Source organism: Blennius ocellaris (assembly GCF_963422515.1).
Source record: "Blennius ocellaris genome assembly, chromosome: 9".
NCBI classification, from domain to species: Eukaryota; Metazoa; Chordata; class Actinopteri; order Blenniiformes; family Blenniidae; genus Blennius; species Blennius ocellaris.
The window spans coordinates 23,160,283-23,182,887 of record NC_137658.1 but is presented as its reverse complement, the minus strand read 5'-3'; the positions used below and the strand labels follow the sequence as shown (position 1 = coordinate 23,182,887).

Here is a 22,605-nt window from a genome sequence, read left to right as displayed (position 1 = left end):
CGTCACTCTGCCTCCGCCGCTTCAGGCAACGAAAAGGCAACAGGGTTTGTGTGTGATTGTTTGTCTGCCAGTGAAAGACGAGGCGATCAGCGAGACGTTTGAAGAGTCCAGAGTGATCCCACCGGTCATAATCGATTTGGAGAATGAAGATGTGATAACGTGACTCAAAAGAAACCTTAGAAAAAAACACAACAGCCAGGGTTTATAGAGCCTCTTGAAAAGCATCGGTTATCTGGGTTTTTTTGGGTAATATGAGCAAGATTCAAATCCTGGGTGAAGCGTAATGTAGAAGGATTGTTAAAAGTACAAGGCAGAAATTGTTGCTTCAGTAACTGAGCTGATAATGATAATGAACTCTTAAGGAGTGGTCTTTCAAGGTCCCACTTGGTCTTGGCGCGTACCAGCACACCTCCACCTTTCCTCCTCCATCCCGCTGTTAACTCTCCATCAAAAGCATTCCTGGACTTGCCCCTCTCGCCCCGTTTCTCACGTCTCTGCCAACAACAACGTTGTGTTGGACTCTACAGACACTTCTAACCGGGGGAACATTAAGAGCATTATAAAGTGCAAACTCCTGATCGGGAAAAGAAAGGCCAGTTTTTAACACCCTGGCCAAAATATGCAACTCAAATGAACTTTTTTTTTTAACACTTGAGAAATTGATGTGTTGGCGTGGCAGAGCAAGGTTTCACTGCTTCCTGGAAAACGGAATCGTCTCTATAAGCAGCTGACATGCATGGTTCTCCTCCTAACATCCACTTGGAGTGCTAATTTTCTCTGAAAATTTCACTTGTGGGCGAGTCTGAGAAAGACCTTACTGAAAAAATAGACTGTCGACTGTGCAATTCAAATTTCTTGGAAGAATGCTCAAAGACAACAAAACAACAGTATTTGATTGTCTCTGGAAATGCTGATGTGTGAAGGTAAAGTCGTATAGTCAATGTTTAAGAGCAAGTAAAGCGATTGACTCATCATGAAGCTTTTATTGATTTTCCTGTTACACAGAGTAAGATTGAGTGGCGCTGGACTTCGTCCCAGCCGATACCTTTAAAAAGATGTTAAACACCCTGAGCAGGTTACCCGACACTGAAATATTTATTTCTTGTGGCGGGGACGGGGCAGAAATTCGTCCAAGCAGCTCCATCTCCACAGGAATCCTGTTGATTCTGGACACTCGTGCATCATACAGGACGTAAAGTAAACCCAGGATGAAATTTCCAGATTTTTTATCTTGAGAGGTAAAAGCTGAAAATGATGGAAGTCTGTATTTGCTCCAAATAAAACCTCATTCATCATCCGGCGCAGGAATTCCAACAAGACATTTGCAGTTGTTTTTGGGGAGTAGCTGCTCGGAGAACAGAATGTATGAGCTGGTTTCAGGGTTTGGCCTTTGGGCCTTTCTCTTCAGGTCCTCCTGCCTCCTTTTCCCCCCTTTTTGTTCGGCTACAAAATGCCAAACATGTTCATCCTTTACAAGTACACGCGTGCATGTACACAAAGATGCTAAATGTCCAGCCTGAAAACGAGGCCAGACAAATAAATCACACCTTTTGGAGGAAATAATCTGGTCTCAACCTTCATTATTTGGAAGTCGTGGCCTCTGGTGTATAGTTACAAGAATGACAGTCTTCTGAACCCAAGCAGCAGTTGTGCCTTTTGAAGTAACGTTACAATGTTGATGGACAAAATGCACACCGACTGCTCATGATCCAGAGCTACTGGACGCTTGTGTGAGGGGGTCCTCCGTCTCCCCGTCTGAACAATCACAAATTTAAAGCAAATAAAAAGCCAGACGACTCAGAATGTCTGAAATGAAACCTAAAGTACTTGAGGAAAGGTGGAGAACGCCAGACAGCAGAAGTGGAGATGTTTTCGGGATCGTTACGTTACGTTATGGAACGCACATGGACCATCGTCCAGAGTGGAGCGTGAATACAACCGTGTACCACCGCGACTTGCACAAAGTCTGTAGACGAGCCTTGCGGAGAGCATGTGAAGCCACTCAGGTACGCTACTGAGTCGCTGTGCTGCAGAAAAGCCCTGAAACGGAGATGAAGGAGAACCCGTTGTTTTGTTGGCCACCCACAGTCGAAATCCTAGCGCCGCTACTGCCTATGAGTGGCTTTGCACTGTGCAGTGAACCTTCTGTATTTCCTGTCATGCAGTCTTCTGTTAATGGAAGACTTGGACAGTGACACGCCTCCCTCCTGGAGAGTGTTTTTTACTTGCGTGGCCGTTGTGAAGGGGGTTTCTATTCACCGTGGGAATGATTGTGCGATCATCCACCACTGTTGTCTTCTGTTGTCTTCCGTGGACGTCCAGGTCTTTTTGCATTGCCAAGTTCATCAGCGCTTTCTTTCTTTCTCAGGATGTACCACAGTGTAGATTTTGTCACTCCTAATATTGTCGCAATTTCACTGATTTTCTTTCTGTTTTCCGAGCTTAAGGACGGCTTGTTTCACTTGCATGGAGTCTTCACAGCAAAATCTTCACACCTGCAATCAACCCCAGGCCTTTTATATGTCTCCTTGGTAATGACATAACAATTGAATTGCCCATTTAATGCCTTTTGTGTCAATTGTCCAATTGCTTTTAGTCCATTTTTTAAACCGAGTCGCACATGTTAAGGAGCTGAAACTCAACAAAACCTTTCATTCAGTCTGAATGTGGATACCCTCAAATGAAAGCTGGGAGTCTGCACTTTATGTCCATTATATAACTAGAATTGGAATATGTTTCATTAAACAAGTTAAAACAAAATAATTTTGTCAGTGTCCAAATATACTGTATATGGACCTAACTGTACTTGTGTGATGCGTTTTGCACAGAAAAGAAATCTCCGGTAATTATCGGAATCATTTTTGTCGCGCAACATTCATTGCTCAAAGCTGTTCGAAAGTCAATATTAACACGCAAACATGTCCCATGAAAGAGAAGGATTTTTTTTTTTTGGCTTGCTTCATTTCCAAACCCAGAGAGACAGATTTTAAAAAGGTTTTTCATCGGCCACGGACTGTGGAAGATGGAGGGAGAGGAAAAGAGTTGGCTGCTCTTCACTGAGGAAAGAGAGAAGGAAGACGTAGGAGACTTTAACTGCCTGTGTCTGTGCGTGCGTGTGTGTGTGTGTGTGTGTGTGTGTGTGTGTGTGTGTGTGTGTGTGTGTGTGTGTGTGTGTGTGTGTGTGTGTGTGTGTGTGTGTGTGTGCATTTTGTAAATCACCGCTGAGAGACAAGAAACTGCAGTGGAGGAACAGGACAGCGCGAATGAGTGTGGTGAAAGACTGAAAAGAGAGCAGAATGCGAAGCCGAGGAGAGAGAGAGAGAGAGAGAGAGAGAGAGAGAGAGAGAGAAAACAGTGATGAAGGGAGGGGAGGCAGTAGTGAGGAGGAGAAGGGCGAAGGGCAAAGAGAAAGGGGTGGCAGGGGAGCAGTAGGAGTTCAGGGGAATGAGATTTCAATCTGTTCGAGAAAATAAACTAACAGTGGATGTCGGGAGTAGATCCCTGGAGGAATATCTGCTCCGTAAAGCACAAAGAAGCAAAATATAAGCACATTTTTGGTGAAAACGGCAGTATGGACGGACTTGACTTCAAGGAAATGAAAATGAAAGGGCTATAAATGACCCCAAAAAAGTAATAAATAAAGATAACCTGGAAAGTGGAAGGTGGGAAAAGAAGCTGAAGTGAGTTGTTGGGCCCCTGATGAGAAAGCCATCCAGCTGAACGAACACATTCCCCCCACTGAGGAGGAGGAGGCGGAGGAGGAGGAGGAGGAGGAGGAGGAGGAGAGACTCCTGTGAATACTCCTGCGTGACTAATGTCTTTTTCACACTTTTCATTTCTCGCCATCCATCATTGTTTCCCCCTCGCAGCCTCGGTTCACACAGCGACGGCACCTTCCAGAAAACTACTGAAACTGTCTGATAACTTGTTCTCGTCGCTTCGGCTGTATTTATACAACACTGCTTCATGTGCTTCTCTTTCAGCAACAATGTGACTGGTAACGTCTCTTCATCGTCTGACACATTTTTTTTTTTTAGATATACTAGCAATTAACAATGGATTAATAATTGTGATTACAATTTGTTTTCTATATATTCAAGGTACTATGAGAAAGACTCGTTACCAGTGATTAAAGTTTCGGCATTAGTGTGTCTGTGACACCCCCGAGTGCAGTGATTCTAAACCTGGTGGGGGGGGGGGGGACCTCTGACAGGGGTCCTCCATAGGCGGCCCGCGGCGGCCCATGAGCTGCACATCAATGTGAAATAAAGAATTTTAAATATGCGCTGCTCTACCTTTTTAATCCTCATTCCACACCATAGTGTCGAAGCCGGAGTCTGAGCGCATCTGACGTAATTACGTCAATGCTGCTCCGCTCGGACGTCCAAGTTTCAATTTCGCGACCGGCGAAACCATCCGTCATCCAACAGCGAGTCAAAATTTAAAAAAAGAGACAACATGACCTGCAGCGTGAAAAAGTAGAGCAGGAATAGCATCAGTCGAACTCTGACTGGACTGAACAGTTTAGTTTTAAATTACCGGCCTCATGCTTGATCTGCACGCAGACCGGAGCTTCAGCAAAGTGGATCATCACTCCAACTTTCTGCACGCCGCCAGCTTTAATGCCAACGACCCTCCAAGATCCCACAGCCAAAACATATATTGAAAATATAACAGGATACAAGCCCTGCATGTCTACGATGTGTCGTCATTGGCACAAGAGAGCAGAACAGCACATCATCGCTTGTTTCCTACCTTGCCAAAGGTAAGAAACATTTGCTGATGCTGAGTAAATTTTTTTTTAAAAAGTGAATTAATATGGTTGATGAAGTTTTAATTCCTGACCGTGGATCACGGTTTTGACCTGAATTCTATGATTCGTCACGGACAGTCGCGACCTTTTATCATGAGTTACAAGTCAGAACAGGAAACGGTGGTGGATCATCACGAGTCATTATGCACCGTCAGCATTATTGTTCTGCAGTATTGCAAACTAATATGCACAAAGCTGTGCTGCGCGGGGCCCCATTTACATAATGTTTTCAAGTTAAAACAGAAAACTTTTGTTGTGTTTTGGGGCCCATTTACACAATGGGGATCGGAGTCACTGAAAATGCTCTGACTCTGCCTCCATAAAACGGGGAAATGCAACTTTTCTGAAACACCGCTACTGTGCTTCTGTGCTATAGCCATAGTAAATAGTTCTGCACATGCTCAGTAGAGATGATCACAACAAATTTTTCCCCGTGGTGTCATGACTCCCAGTCCATATTCCCCCGGGGGAACTCACAGCTTCTGACCTCCGTCACATCCTGCATTTGAAGTCAGAATACAGCAGGAACGTGTGATTCAATCAATGAGTCAGAGCAAGTTTGCAGGATGCCTCATGGCTCCAGGTACATTTCAAGTGTCCACTTTGGGACAGATGTGCAAATTATACGGTCCACAGTCTACGAATGGATCGACTTACTCCAGTGAAACAGATCATAAAGAAGTTTACTGTATATATACAATACAATAAACTTAATCCTGATGGTCAGATTAGCGTCTTCCTGTCACAAACACCTTCTTTGGTCCCGGATGTCCGGCATCCTGCGGAGCTCAACAGTAGTTGGCGGTGAGTGACAGTTTATCAGAGTAGATGATATCTTTGGACCTCTGTGTGCGTGCGCGAGAACCATGCAGCCCGCCTCAGACGGCGAAGATCAGAAGCTGCACGCTCGTAAATGACACCAAAACACAGCGCAGACTCAGCAAAGCTTTTTATTACGTGACTATTTCAGTCGAAACATTCACACACCAGTGAAAGCGAGATAGGTTTAAACCTTCAAATGGAAAATCTGCAGTTGGCACCTGGCGGGCGTTCAAGTCTAGGATCAACTTTAATGTTAAATCAGTGTCGCAGATTATCATTCATGATTATGCAACATTGACTGATGAGTAGCAGGAAGGTTCCCATGTGAAATACTACTTCAGGCCTGAACACACTTCAGATGCAGTGGCGGCTCGTCAATAGGGGGCGCTAGGGCACCGCCCCCATCAAAATTGCAGGAAAAATATAGAGACAAACTAAACATAAATTACGTAGTTAAGAGTAATTGTCACATCTGTTCACTCCTAAAAGGTGTCTGACTTGATTTCTCAGCATTTCCATACTGAGTTTATTTGGGGTTGTTCATTTGTGTGGACCTAAATACATACGTTTGAATGGTGCAGGGCGCCGGCCAAATGAGTGTGTATGTATGTTCTTAAACATTTAGCTTCCATGTGACTTAATGCTGGTCTCTAATTGGCTATTTAAATATTCTCCTCGGGGCGCAGCTCTCTGCACCCCTGGCCATTTAACGCTTTTTGTGTCGTTCTTCATCCAACCTGATTGATTCATCATGACACTTGTCAATCAAAGTCACGCCCCTGGCAGCGTATCCATGTCATTCAGACATACGGACGCAAACCGAAGAATCGGCCAGCGACCAGACGGGACACGATGGTGGCGGAAAAAGAAAATCCAGTCAGGAATTTACCAAGAAATCCTTGCTGGACGGAGTTACATCCGGGGCTTCTCCTGCATTGTTTAGGCTAAACACAGTTTACTGGCTGGATGTGAAGTCAGCAATGCTTTTTATTGCTTTTTCAAAGCACTGACGTTTTGTGGACAACAACGGGGGGAAGAGACCTGAAACATCTCTCTGAAAAATGCAAACATCATGAAAGTATCTGCAGCCATCTTGAAAGTTTTTCTGCAGAGTTAGCATTGCTGAACAATTAGATGAGGATTTATGTTTAAGTAGTTTATTGTTATGTTGTAATACCCTCCCTACAGTATGGCCCCCCCCAAAAAACATTTTTTTACCACCAGCCGCCGCTGCGCAGATGTTTGCAGTGTATTTAAAGCCACATTAGTTTCTATATTTCAGACCACATGTGTTCAGCCTGATTGGCTTCAATCAACTGGGATGGTGACATGAATCACCCTGTGTCCTTTAAAGTGGTTAACGTCCAGGACATGACCTGAACGGAGCAGCTCAATGTTCCCTTCTGTTGTTTGTCAGGACACGGCAGGTAAAACAGTATTGTTTTCATCTAAAAGGTCAAACTGAGAGGTTCAGTGCATTCTGAACCTCAGAAACTCCCGCCCCGGTTCCAGCGTCCTTCTTTTTTTGTTTTTCTTTGTGTGCTTTTCCTATTGGGCCATATTTCATCCAGCCTCTTTCTTCTCACATTCACTCCCTTAGATTTCCTTTATTTTCTATGTGCTTCTCTTCTTACCAAACCTCCTCCCTTCCTCTCATCTCTTTAATTCATTTTCTCCTTCGCCCCTACGTCTCGCCGTTGTGCCCGATCGCCTTTTCAGGCCATGTTCACACGCTCCTGGGTTTTTACAAAAAACGGACATTTCCCCTTCTACCTTTAAAAACAAACAAACAAACAAAAAGAATCTTAATTTACACATACCCACCTGGTTCAGATGAGCTATGAGCCCTCCAAACCTGTTGGGGGCAGTGTAGCAAGTAGCATGAAGTAATGGTAGCCTATGAGAAGCCTGGAAAAGAACACCACATTAAGATGCAAACAGAGACACATATTTTATCCACATCTCCACTGTGGCCCGAGTTTTCAGGAATCATTGTTTGTGGTGAGTCGTAGCAGCGTTTATGTGTAAATGCGCAGCCTAAATGCAGAGAAATATCAAATTTTTTTCAAATACGTGGGTACGTGTAAACATGGCCTCAGTTCAGGCAGATGAATTTTCCACCATTTGTTTTTGTAGTGTGTCGTTTCACAGCAGAGCAGCTTCCCAGCAGTCAAGGTCATCTTGGCTGATTCTAATCCTGCTGCTCGACTTTGTTTGTCCCCAAAAGATCGCTTTGTTTGGGATTTGGGTTTTTTTTTTTGTTATTCCTTTTCAGAATAGATCTAATTTCAGAGTTAGTCATTCTTGGGTTTATGGGGAGTCTTCCTGTTACAGCTGGAGCAGTGTTTCACTGTGTCACAGGTATGAATGTTTCTCAGCTCCTTGCCAAAATCCGATGGAATTATTAGTGTTAAAGATTTTAGAAAATAGATGAGGAAAATGGTACTGGAGTTTCAAATAAGAGAAATACATGTAATACCAAAGGTCATCCAGTGGAAGTTTCACCAGTGGGACTCGGTATGATTAGCACAAGAAGCTAAAATGTCTATTTGTTGATCTAACTGGACGAGACAGACCAATAAGCCTCCAATCTGACCATATAAGGTATAAAGTCTCTGGGTACATGGTGGTGTACCCAGAGACCACAACAAGAAGACCCCCCCATCCGTTTGATTACAGGCCCGCGGGGCTTCTCCATGTGGAGTTTATTTCTTTAGCCACTTTCAACACAAGTCAAGAAAAATCTGGTCAAAAAGCAACAGCAGAATGTCAAATCTCTGTGTGTCTCACCTCACCTTTCCAATTAACCAATGGTCTTCTCCACATTTTGTACAGTAAGCTGTAGTTTTTATGAAACTCTGTGAGTCTGTAAGGTTTCTCTAACAATACTAAAGAAATCCTGAAAGTCTTTTGGATACTGAGCATTGATTTGAGGTGTGTGAATGTGATTGTCATGAAGTGGAATGTTTTTGTGATGTTTCTTTTTGTCCATCGTCGGCTCTCCAGCTCCCTGTACTTAAGTTTAACGAAGCGGGTGTTAAATAAGATTGCGCGGACGCCCTCAAACGTCTCCTTCTCATTCGTCTCTCTCATCCAGGCCCCCCCCGGGTGTCGGAGCGGGTGACACACCGACAGAGTGTCCGCCTGGGCCGCACCGTGAAGCTGCCCTGCCCTGTGGAGGGCGACCCGCCGCCCCTCATCATGTGGACCAAAGACGGCCGCAACATCCACAGCGGCTGGACGCGGTTCAGGGTCTTACAGCAGGCTCTGCGTATCAAAGAGGTGGAGACGGAGGACGCGGGGACCTACATCTGCAAGGCGACCAACGGGTTCGGCAGCGTGAACATCAACTACACACTCATCGTCATTGGTAAGTGCTCAGAGTTTCCTGTGCTGTGACGTGCAAGTATAGATGGAAAGTTGCTGCTGTTTTAGATTTTCTCACTTCAGCAACACATTATTGATAATGTGACGAAGCCAATATGATCTGCGTTAATGTTTCGTACATCTGCAACGCACATCTGTTCCTGTCATGCTCTTTGTCTTTTCTGTTAAAAATGTGTGTGACTTCCACACACTGCACTGCCGCCAGTTGATAGTGTGCTGTATGCAGCAGCAAAATGACAAAAACGGGGAGCTTTGTGTTGAAATCAAAGGTAAGTAGTTCAATTTGTGATGGAGGCAAAAGGTCAGGGGAAGATAAAGATGGAGACTCTTGTATGATAAAGTGCGCCTGCTGAACGAAGGGGAGGGAGGTGAGTGAAGGTGCAAGGTCATAAAGCTGCTCTGATACAGACTCGGACAATAAGTACGTGTTTCCCCCAAACACGTACTTATTGTCCGAGTCTGTGTGTTTTCCATGCGTTTGTGACCACAGTTGTTGCACTTGTGTGTTCCTGTAGAATAATGATGAATGAGGCGCTTGTTAATGTATGCGTGTAGTTTTGCTTTGGCTACATTTGCGTGTTAAGGAGACACTGCATCTGAGCATGTGCATCGCAACATAGGTGTTGTTACATAACAGACTGAGGTTTTTGTCTGAGGTCTCCTGTGACTCTGTGCCCAGAGGGGTTTATTTATATATATATATATATATATATATATATATATATATATATATATATATATATATATATATATATATATATATATATATATATATTGTGATGTCTGGGTTTGTTCTGCGCATTGTATTTTGTATAATTGGTTCACATTGACTGTCATCATGTGGTGACTTTAGTCTGGAACGTCTAACAATGCACCTGATTTTAAACTGAAATGTTTTATAGTCAGTAAAGCCTTTTTTTCCATCATCTCTTCTCCTTGTGAACCATCAGTGGATGTTTAAAGTGCTGGAGGATGAGCGACCCTCACACAGCTTCATTTACACACAATGAAAACACAGATTTTTGGGGGGTATGATTGTCATGAGAATTTTTTGTTTGTTTACAGCCATAGATGGTAAAAAGCAGAAATCGTATGTTACTTTCAATCTGAAGTGGCTGTTAATTATGTCATTATAGTTCAGAGCTCTGGAGCCACATGTGGCACTTTTGTCCATTTGTAGTGGCTCTTCCACAATGTGATACCAAAGTAAACATCATATTTTGTTTTCATTTGATTTACGCAGACCAATGTACAACTAAATTGACCAAGATGGGAAAGAAAAATATAAAACCACAAAAAGTGTGTGTGTGTCTGGGGGGGGGGGGGGTCTTTGCCTCCTTAGTATACGACACATCAACACCTGGAGTCATGTCCAGTCTGGACTGACGACGCATGAATGTTTTCTCCTTAAAAAAATGTAAATGGTGGTGAGTGACGGCTTCCCCATAACCCCGTCTGATCCTGATGCTGCATGTCACATTGACCCCCCCCCCCAGGCTGGTGTGTAATCGTAATACCTGTGGAAAGGACAATGTGTCAGTGCACATTCACATGAGACAAATATCACACAAGATATTTTTACCATTTGCTCTGTGGTTTGGCCTGACCGGAGCCTTTTGTGAGCCGGTTTTTGTCCACGAGCCTCATATTTGACACCCTTGATATAGGACATTGGAACAAGTAACAGACTGGAGAAAAACAAATAATTCAGCTCAATATGGAATTACTAGACCAGGCAAGCTTACACAACGCGTGTGTGTGTGTGTGTGTTGTGTGTATGTGTGTGTGTTGTGTGTGTCAGGTTTCAGTCAGACTGGATGCCAACAGGGAGATTAAGTCGGCACGGCGTTCCAGAGAATGTGACTGTAGCCACACTCGCCGCCCGGCGTCGGCACTTCAAAGACGAGCCTGAGTAAAATGCTCCGCTACAGATTTAGCCTGCCAATATGTTTGATATCTTAATGATTGCAGATTACGCTCATCAACGGGGACCTTTGTACCAATAAAGCCTTTTCTGTTAGTTTCACGGTGCGTCTTCGATGACAATCTAACAAGATTTCATCCTGAACTGCTGGCCCACTCCTCCGTGACATTATGGCTTAATGATGCTAATTACGAATGTGTTAGTCTTTGTTTTTGCAAGTCTGGAGACATATGCTGCCGGTGTCGTCGAACGAAAACCTTTTCGAACTTCTTCACTATCTTGACTTAGCAATTTGCCAGCAGAGAAATATCCTTTTATTTGCCAGTAATTATTGTCGGTATGCATTCAGAGCCGCGTCGGTCTCAACCCAAACTTCAAAGGTGAGCTGGCACCGACGGGGCAAGAGGGGGAGGGGTCGGGGGGGTGGGGTCGGGGGGTGTGGGCGGGGGTGTGGGCGTGGGTTGGGGTTGCGCGCAACAGCTGCCGCTGAGGTCATCCAGGCAAGCATCTGCGCCCCACCCCCTCATTCACTGTCCCTTTCATTCACTACAGATACAAACGGATCCAGAAACGATCAATGGGGCAAATCCACGTGACCAAATTGTGTTTGTCAGTCGGGCAGCTTTGGTTCACATCGAAATTGAAAAAAAAGCTTTTTAAACATAAGTAATTACCGTTCACTCTGCAGTCGTCTACAAAAGACACAAAAAAAAACCCCAAAACACTGAAACTGAAGCACACGTTTGATTTAGGCGCCGTTTACGCAACATTTTCATTTTAAAACGGAAAACTTTCCTTGTGTTTTGGTGTCTGTTTACTTGACAGCAGAGCCGCTGAAAACACGTTTTGAAAACGTCTCCCAAGCTGGAACATTTCAAAACTGCTCGGTAAACACCGCTACGGCGCATGCGCACCACGGCCATGGTGTCTCCTTCTTCTTGCACATGCTCAGTAGAGCCAAGCAGTTTCCTCCGTGGTGTCATGACTCCCTGTCCGTATTCTCATGGACTCTGCAGACACAAGAAACTTTGTGTCCAGCTAAACGTTTGTCCTTTTTCTCGGTGCGGGCTTACAAGAGAGGGCAAGAAAAGTTCAGACTCCAGAAGTCACCACACCACAATCCATGTGCGCTCAAATGAGGAAAAATTGTCACCGCTTAGCAGATTAGATGAGCAGTACCCAGAGACGCTTTGTGGTTAACCTTCAAAGATGACCCTTCTCCCTGTAATTCAAGCCAGGGATCGTGCCACAGGATCTCCTCGGCATGGAAATCGGTGTTTTCATAGCTGAAACAATCTGCATTGACCAAACTTGATGTTTTTTTGGGGGGGGGGGGGGGTTTGTGCAGTTGTCTGGTGAAAAGGTGACGTGTCCTATCTGCTCATGACTGCCTCAGCCTAGGCACGGAGTTTTTTTTTTTTTTTGCGATTCAGTTTTGTTTTCTGCTGCGTCTTCACTTCCTCCTCTTGTTTTCCTCCCCTGTGTGGTCCCGCTGTAATTATTCGACAGGCTGCTGGCCGTCCCAGTAATGAGCCCACACCTGTGCCTTATTGTCTCTCCACGTTCAGTTTCCACCACAAAGTTTTCTTTTCACACCTTTTTCCTATTATCACTCGCTCCTCCTGCTTCAATCAGCCGGCTCCATTTCCCGTGACCACGTTTTAATTTCTATCAATCAATATTTTAATGATTGCTGTGAAACTCTATCGCTGCCCGGTGGCCAGGAGTCGACGGGGAGCCGTTTGGTGAAGCCAGGCTTTTGTTGGCGAGTGAAATTAGAAGATTCCTTTTGAGTGTTTGCCCTTTTTTTTTTTTTTTTAAATTGTGTGTAGGCTGGCAAATGTTTGCATGAGTAAGTAGTTGGTGTGTGTATGTGCTTGTTTATGTGAGAGCCTCTGTGTGCATGTGTGAGTGCGTTGGTGTTGGAAGATTTATTGGACCACCAGTAAAGTCCATTTTTTTTTCTTCTGCTCTACAAAGTTGTGTGTCCTTCAGAAACCGAGAACGCCAAGCGAGCTCCTTCTTCTCCCTCACACTCTTTCTTCTTGTTGGTATCTGATTGTACGCCCCCCCCCCAAAAAAAAAAGGGTTATACTGAAATTCTGGTTCTTTTCATTGCCTTGTGCTCAGAACAATAAGTGATACAGCATTTTCGGCTTGGACCAGATGTGATGACAATGGGAGCGTGTCTGGAGTTTGAAAGCTGTGCATGAGGAGGAAGGAAGGAAGTGGTTTGGAGGGTTGTGTGTGTGTGTGTGTGTGTGTGTGTGTGTGTGTGTGTGTGTGTGTGTGTGTGTGTGTGTGTGTGTGTGTGTGTGTGTGTGTGTGTGTGTGTGTGTACACCTAGGCTTTTGTGTGGATGCGTGCACGTGCTTGCCGTTCTGCGCAGGCCTGAGTTTTAATGAGCCTTCTCACGCATGCACAGTCTGTTTTTATCTGCTGTGCACGCGGGTCCATTCATAAGTCACTGATGTGATGACTTGTGGTGATTTTAGAGCTTGAACATAGCAGCTGATATCTGAACATCTTTGCAGAACAAAGAGCCAGGAGTGGCTGAAAAATGCTGACATGTTGTGTGTTTGAATAAGTGAGCTTGTACGTGAGCCGCGCTCATCAGACGGCGGATGCGTAATGAATGGCGAAGTAAGAAAAATGGAATTGCAGGATGAAACATGACAGATGGGGAAAACCAACGCAGGACTGTTGAGTGTTGTTTTGAGAAAATACAAAACAGAATCCATCCATCCATCCATCTTCTCCACAGCTTTATCCAATTCAGAATTGTGGCTGGAGTCGAGCCCAGTTTGAAACGGGTCGCAGGCAGAAGACAAGAAGGGCACAGATGCTCACCTTCACACCTGCAGGCAGTTTTGGAATCATCGATTAGAATCGAATGAGAGATTTGGGCTGTAGGAGGAAACAATACACAATATAATTTATCCTCGTGACCCGTCCCTTCCGAAGAGAGGACACCTGCCTTCAGGGGACACTTGCCTTTGGATTTTAACGCGTCCCGACATCACAGGTTTTAACTGTACCTGCAAACAGCCTGAACTCCAGAGGGCTCAGACCACTTCACCCGCAATGCAGCGTTTCTCTTAGACTCTATTCTGTGATTTTAACAATGCGACTGGTTTCTAGTTCAGCGGCTCTTCAGTACAACTCAGTCCAACTGAGCGAAAAACAGCACAAGCACAAGTCAACGTGATGTGGTTCGATGACGGTGTTTCTCTGAGAGCGAGCTGCCCTCCTCCTTCAGCTTTCTTCCCTTTTCTTCAACGGCAGTCGCATGTGTGAGACTGCAGCTGTCGTCCGGCCAGGAGCGAACACGTCGGCTCAGGTTGCAGCCCAACATCATCCCTCCATCCATCAGTTCCTCCAGCCCGCTCCCTCCTCTGTTTTCGTGCTCTCGGGTTTCACACTTTTTAATTGAGATTTCTGCTGGTGCCTCGTCCGGAGAGGATGTAGAGGTGGCCAAGGATTTGCAGCCTAATTAGAATGAGTCACACACACACACACACACACACACACACACACACAGAAAACGTATGTGTCTGTGTGATTGCACAACTTCTAAAATGAATCTCAAGTAACCGGGGTCTTTCACAGAGAGCTTCACCCTCCTACTAACAAACGGCGGCACTGCGCACTGCAGAGAACAATCTGCTCTGAAGTGGGGAGGACACTGGCATTCTGGTGGACGACCAAGGTGGATTGTTATATACTGGTGACTCAATTAGAAATCTACCACAACAGGGCCGGGGAGTCACTGTGGAGGCACCGCCATTGGTGTCATTGTTATAGCCGTGCTGCACACGTATCGTAGCAGCGATTCCAAAAAGTCACGTTTCTTCCAGTTTCCATGCTGACGCCGTCACAGCATTTTTGAAACATTTTGAAAAAGTTGTGTTTCTACATTGACAAACTGACAAAATATATATTTTTGAATGAATGAATGAATGAATGAATGCCCTCATAGTATAGTTGAAAAACAAATATATCCTGTGGCCTATTTGTAAAATGACATGTAAAATATTTAAGACATAAAAACATTTTTGAGATCAATTTTCATGACGGAAGAGGTGAAATTATGACTTTTCTTTAAATGAATAACCAGAAATGTATTATACAGTGAAGATTTATATTTTCTGTTAGTATTGAATACAGTGCTGATTGAGAAATGGAACAAACTTTGTTCAAAACAAACACATTATTGCTGCATGTCTGGTCTGAACCACAGTAAACGTGTGGGTCTGCAGTGAGATGGGGGCTGGATCCACGCCTTGTTTCCCTCGTCACGGTCAGTTCGTGCCACTCGCCATCAGATTGGCTCCGGTTTCTTTGGTCTGGCTGTTAACGTGCCGCCCCGATGCCGCCATAGACACAGCAGCTCCTCCGGAAATCAGGGTGGCACGTGTGTGTGTGTGTGTGTGTGTGTGTGTGTGTGTGTGTGTGTGTGTGTGTGTGTGTGTGTGTGTGTGTGTGTGTGTGTGTGTGTGTGTGTGTGTGTGTGTGTGTTCCACTTTGTTGCTGAAAAACAGTCAGATACTCATAGATTCACTGTTGCTTTTTATTTAAAAGAGTCAAATCACAGAGTTTTTTTGCAAATCCAAATCCAGCTTGTCCTCTATTATTCATCCAGTTGAATATTTGATCATTGAGCCTCATTCAGAATCTGCTGGTTTCAGGGAGCTGGACTGGCTCCGCCCACATGCCCATCTTGGGAAGAGGAGGAAGTACAAACATTGTGTCCCTGAATATGTTCATCAGCTGCACTGAAGATTTTCTTTACAAAAAAATTTGCTGTTTTAACAGCAAATAAATGACTATTCAGACCCGCCTGAGTGACTCTGACCTTATCTAACTATGTGCACGCCATGTTTTTCTCGTATCGTCCTCCCACTGAAGGTAAACACCTGCATTTTGCATGATGTGGCCCCTTTAAACATATCAGTGAGATTCAGCAGGCGAACATTCATCCAGTCACTCGTATACACTCCTCACTCACACGTGTGGTTCAAAGCGCACACACACACACACACACACACACACACACACACACACACACACACACACACACACACACACACACACACACACACACACACACACACACACACACACACACACACACACACTCCTCAGGGGCCCCAGCCTCCATTTCATGCTTGTCTGTTCCACATCCTCTCGTTCTGCCTCGTTTCACCTCCAGTGAAGAGATTTAGAAAAGATGGACAGGACAGCAAAAGAAAAGAACAGTGCTCCTTTTTTCTCTCTCTCTCTCTCTCTTGGCTTCCCACTAAAAGATGACAACAAGCCTGGAGAATAAAAACAATGAATGGTGGAAGTTTTGTAAATCCATGTACCAACATGTGGAGATGTTCCAGTTGGATCCCAAACAGAGATACTGTATCTGCAGACACTCGGGGCTTCATTCGAAGAACAAAACACGATCTCTTACACGGCACCACGGCGCTCTCGTGTAAAAGTAGTGTTAATAACACCGCAACCAAAACAGTGGGACATTCCCAGCACAAAACTACTCATCCATCCATCTTCTGTCGCGATCTGTGTGGTGGAGGCGATCCCAGCTACACTGTTAAGAATAGTTGAGAAAACTTTTAGTTTTAAAATGGTCTCAATGATCTGCTATTTCATTGTCCCAAGTCATCTTTTACTGTTGTACCAGTTACATTTACATCGTTCTGTGAATATTCACTATTAATTCTTCATTCGACCAATATTAATTAGTTTATTAGCGGAATAGTGAGATCACTGAACTACCAAAAGTGAATCAAGCTGACAATACTTTTTTTAGTACAATCAATACATATATAGAAACTACATTTCTATGAATATATAGTTTTCACTTGCATTTCCTCAATATATGTCCACTGTGCATTTAGCTAAATTGTCAATACACTACAAGAGTGTTGAATAAGTTTAGTTTTATTTGAATATGATAACAATAACACCTCTGCTCAAGGTATGACAAAATTGTTTAAAACAACTTAAAATTACAAATGTCAAAGCTTTTCAAAAGAACTGAAACAAGATAAATATAAATAAACAAATATTCTTAATATCAATTATTATTAATATTAAAAACACAAATTATGTGTTTCCAGCCTTTTTGGTCCGACCAACATATATATCAGAGTGCTCCTAATCAGAAGGTTGCTGGTTTGATTCCCATCTCCACATGTCAAAATGTCCTCAATCAGGACACTGAACCCAAAATTGGTCCCATTGACGGTGCCTTGGACGGCCACAGCCTCCTTTGGTGCATGAATGTGTATGTGAATGGGTGAATGTGATTAACAATGTAAAGCGCTTTGGGGCTTTATCAGTGAAATCCATTTTCCATTAGTTTCAAACAGAACACCGTAGAACAATGTTATTTACAGCAATCACACACTATATAATTGTCAAAAACAGTTGATTAGAATATTTTTTTACAGTCCAAAGTAAAACCTTCTTTCTATCTTGAGGTACAGGTGTGGTGTGTTCGGGTGCATCACGTAAACCCCCCCCTCTCGGGGGCATTCATGAACGTATCAGAAATTTCTCCTAATCTAACACACACACACACACACACACACACACACACACACACACACACACACACACACACACACACACACACACACACACGCACACACACGATATGTAATTCTTTGAACATTGGTTGAAAAGTTCTTTGGGCTCATCCTTAAGGAACACTGGAAGGCCTTGAAGAGTAGCATCCTTGCGATGTCTGGCAATGTTGGAGGTCTATGAAAAATACAAAGCTGCATTGAGCTTTTTTGTTTCGTTTGAAATTTGCAAACGGGTAAAAATGTTCAAAACAACCAACCAAAGTGAACTAAACTTTTAATATCGTACCTCGTCCTCAACTTTCTCCAAGAGGCTCTCCACTTCCTTCCCAAAGACGAGCAATGTTGCCGCGTAAACGAGCTGCTGAAACTGTGGCGTTTTCACTTGAAAATGTTGTCATGTCAACAGAACATGCAAACTCCAGGAAGATTCCCTCGACTCGACCTGAGAACTTTCTGAAACAACCTGTAATCTTTCTTACATCCCTTCCTTTCCAGCTTCCTTTCTTTCCTTGATCCTCCTCCTCCCACTGCTCTCCTGTGGTCGCCCTCCGGCATAACCAATCAAGAGGAGCCCTTTTCTTTTCTTTTCTTTTTTTTCCCCTCCACAACATCTTTCACCTCCTCGTTCTTTTCCCTCCTGTTTGCCTTCATGCTCCATTTCCATCGGCGTATGTGCCTGTGCATGTGTGAGTGGGCCACGTCCAGGTCTGGAGACCTCTAATGGCTCCTAAATACGCTCAGCGAGCTCCGACTTCACTTCTCACTGCGAGACGCCATCTGTCAGTCAGCAAGCGTTCTCCTCCCGGCCCAATCCATGACTTCACTCCACGAAGACTGAAATCCACCGCGAAACAGAAGTGAGACGCACGGTCTGTCCCGTTATGGAGACTTTAATTGGTGTGGTCTCTCAATGAAGCTGGAAATGTCTTGAATCAGACTCCATCTATAAAATCTTCACGTGCTTCTTACTGTCCTTTCTGGACATCTGATTCTGGTTTGTGACACCATTTAATTGTATTAACCTTTCATCTCGTATATCTTTTGGGTGTATCTGTTCAGTCCAGCTGTTGGGTTTTTCAACTGTTTTCTAAAAACTTTCGTGTTTTTGCAAGAAACCATGATGAAAAGAGAATAAATTTGAATGTAAACTGATTATTTCAATAAAATCCATGTTTCTAGAACTGACTGTAAAGCAGTGAAGACACCAGCTGCAATGGCTCGCAGATATTTGTAGAAAAGATTTGTGCACTACAAGTTGCTCAACATCTGTTCCGTCCTGTCGATACAAACCATTTCATTAAACCAGTTTTTTGAAACCCAGAGACGCTCCAATCCTTCGGATTAGCGGAAGTTCTGAGCGTTTGAGAATAAAACCTCTTGCCTTCATATCCAGACAGATCGAGTTCTTGAAGATGAACACCCGAAATTCTCGCTTATTTTAAACATGTTTCACTGAGAAAGACATTTTTAAGAACATTTTAGAGCATAATTAAAATCCTGTAGAGTAGTTTGAATTTGGTATGCATACTTAACATAACCAAAACCTCTGCATTGTTTATGATTGTAGTAAATTTCCAAAAACTTGAACAAAAGCAGAGTAATAAAAGTCCTCGGGGCAATGTGATGTATTTTCTAAGTTGTGTCCCACTTTATCAAGATGTAAAGGTAAAAAAGTTCAGAGAACATTGAAAACAAAACACGCATACAGTCAGTTATTGTACAGTACTGTGGAGTTACTCAGTGTTGAAGAGTTGGCTGATGTGATGCTCCGTTTTTAAACGACTTCACAGCAATACTGTCGAAATAAATCCAGGTGGACCGTTTCACTTTTGATAGAAAATTTGTCAAAAATACTTTTTATCGTGTCAAATATTATTTTATCTGGATATAATTTATACTGAGTTGTGATCTGTATTCTCTGTAGTAAACTGCAGTAATGGTATTTGTGTAGTACTGCACCTCCCTCCACTCCCACCCCTCTTCTTTATTCCTTCTCTGTTCACTTCAAACGGTGGAATTTGCCTTTAACTTCATTTGCCAGCTGTTCACAGAATATAAAGCAAACCTGTTTCCACTCCAGGTTTCCATGGCAATTCCCCCGTCGCCGTGACGAGGTGTAGCTTTACGTCTGTGTGTGTTTTGGCATCGCAGCATTCTTTGAGTCGGAAAGAAAATAAGTATAATAAGTAACAAATGGGGCAGGATTTTCACGTGTGTCATTTGGCGCCTTGTTGCTCGTATCGTGAAATGCACTTTGTTCCCGCTTCATATGAGCGGCACGACTCGGTTGGTGGAGCGGTCGTCTCCCTGTCGGAAGGTTGCAGGTTCCAGTCCCATCTCTGCCTGCCTACGTGCTGAAGTGTCCCCGAAGGGTCTCAAACGGGTGACTGCAGTGTGAGAGAGAGTGGGTGGTGGTGGTGGGTGGTGGTGCAGCTTCACCGTCAGTCTGCCCCGGGGCAGCTGTGGCTCCATGTGTAGTTTACCACCATCCATGGAGTGAATGAATAATAAAGCGCTTTGAGTGTCCTGACAAGTGCTTCATAAAGCCCATGTATTATTATTATTATTAATTTAATGGATCCCAGTTCCTCAGTTAGTTTAAGGAAATTAAGATCAGCCTCCTGTGTGTCAGTCCAACAGTACATGGAAATGCTGAAAACCATGTAGTGAGCATGCCAGGCCACTCATGACATCCCAGAGAAAACATGGTTCTGATTGTCCAGCCAGTGTGCAGAAGGACTAGTTACCGCGGTGTGCATGAGCAGTAGCAGCTTTTCAAGAAGTTGGTTTTCCACGGACACTTGAGCCTGAGTGCTTTGGAAATGTTCCACCTTCAAAGTCATTTTGTAAAAGTTGGGTTTTCAGTGGCTTCAAGCACCATTTTCCATTTTCACTTCACTTGGTCCGCAGTCGTGTTTCATAAATTGGCTCCCGTCATCATAAATCCTGGCAGTGATGGGAAAGTTCACTTTCTACATGAACTAGTTCAAAGTTCAGTTCACAAATTTTAGAATGAACTAGTTCAGTTCATAGTTCATAATTCCAAATTTATAACTAAATTCACAGTTCATAGTTCTTTTTTTTTTCATTATGTTGCTGGGAGCTGTTACCCTCAGAACATCACATGAAAGTGTTTTGTTCTGTCTGGATGTTCAGTAGAAACTTTACACAAAACTCCTGCAGCAGAGACGCTCCCACAAGATCTGGAGAAACATCATGAATTAGACGTGTAAATCAACGTCTTCATCGCGATATTATACGATGTTGATATGTTTGGATGACGATGTCACAAAGTCACAATACCATTTCGATTTGATTCACAAGCCTGCGATGGATATGATGTGAAAACCCCATCTCACACAATCATTTAACATTTATATCAACTCACAAAAAACAACTGAACTATGATTTGACTTTCATTTCTATTTCTATTCCATTTCCTGTGCACTGCGGGAGTGCAAGAGACGGACAGATGATGGGGCGACGCCACTCTGGATTGTTGTTATAGTTTATCTCCTCACACGTTTGTGGAAGAAGAATCTGTGTGTGTATCCGCAGCACCATTTCAGAAAAGTTGCACTTCCCTCCATTTACAGTGGAGTTGGAATTTTATTTTTAATTTTTTTTTGAAAAGTTGGGACCTTGGGAGTCATTTTTCAAAAAAGTTCCATTGTCAGTGGATTCAACACCCAAAACACAATGAAAGTTTTCTCTTTTCTCTTGAAGATGTTGTCTTATAGGATAACTTTTCAAATGGATATTATGTACATATATTATGTACAGTATATTACTTGTTCACCTGTCTTGGAGCAGCAAAAAAGCCATAACATTTTTGGATTTGTGATATTTTTCAAGTATTTATCTATTTATATTTTTTTACCCTCATTAGAAAAATATTCACAAACATACACGATGTCGCCTAATGGTTGAGGCAGAGCGGAGGAGTGAGAGCCGTTGGGAGGACAGGAGAGCGAAAGGCCAAGCGGCTGTTTGTGTCTGATCAGAGCAGTTTTCCAGGGAGCCATGTCGTTCCTGAATAGACAGCTTAGTCTCTATTATACCATCTGCAGGATTAGCCCTATTGTTTGCCTCTCGTGGGGGCGGGGGGGCCGAGGGGGGGTGGGGGGTGGGGGGGGATAGGGTGCAGGCACACACGCAACTTCACACACTTCATTTTTCATCTGACCTTTAAGTTTTCATGGGAAATGTTCATTCTTAAACATGAGATGCTTGTAGATAAATGTGTTTTGTAGATATTCCTGGATTTTATAATCTGTGAGTCCATGACAGGCCGTCCTATTGACAGACACGCTGGTTCGCTGGAGGATCTTTTCTCATTAGTTCTTGGATTTTGTCACCGGCCCTGCAGGCTCCTTTGTCCCACTCAGCTACTTATTACCCCCCCCCCCACCACCACCACCACCACCACCACCTCCACCCTCCTCAAGAGCCCTGAGAGCAGCGCGGCGCCCACCGGGGGCAGAACTGGGCCTGGCAATTAGCGAAGACATGTTTGAAGAGAAGAGGGTGGACGAGGGAGCAGACCTGCGCTACAGAAAGCTTCCCTTTGAAGTTTTAGAAACCTTTGTCTGCTTTTTCTTTCCGCCGCTCCGTTCTTGTGCCGTCATCAAAGCCAAAGACTGGTTCTTCAGCACACAACATCCCTCCTCCTCCTCCTCCTGTCTTCTCTTTCTTCCTCTCTCATTCGCTACTCTTCTGCCCGAGAATGCGTTCGTGTCAGCGCTGAAAAGCCCTGTATCTCCTGCAGCCACTTTGATGTCTTAATGACAACGTGAAGAGCGAATTACACCCCCCCTCCCCCATCCCCCCCCACTCCATCCCCTCTCCAGCCTCATTCTTCCTTTTGTCGCTCTAAAGATTCCAGCAGTTACATTTGGACTTTTCCAATCTCATCTCTCTGGGATGCAACGGAAAGAAGAAAAAAAAAACCTGTTCCCCTTCATCAACAGGCTGATCACAGTTCCAGCCGCGTATCACAACATCTGCGTGTGTTGTTTTTTTTTTGTTTTATCTGGTTCTGATAAGACCTTGTTGGCTTT

The 22,605-nt window shown here is 43.9% G+C and overlaps 1 protein-coding gene across 1 annotated transcript in view; it reads left to right on the top strand.

Annotated features, from left to right (window-relative positions):
• fgfrl1a (fibroblast growth factor receptor like 1a) overlaps positions 1-22,605 on the top strand; it is a gene marked incomplete at its 3' end in the record, with an annotated part of 87,330 nt that overhangs the window by 27,485 nt on the left and 37,240 nt on the right. Inside the window, exon 3 of the mRNA XM_080501903.1 lies at positions 8,733-9,005. Within this exon, the coding sequence (XP_080358029.1) occupies positions 8,733-9,005 (273 nt within the window). The remainder of the gene's footprint in view (positions 1-8,732; positions 9,006-22,605) is intronic.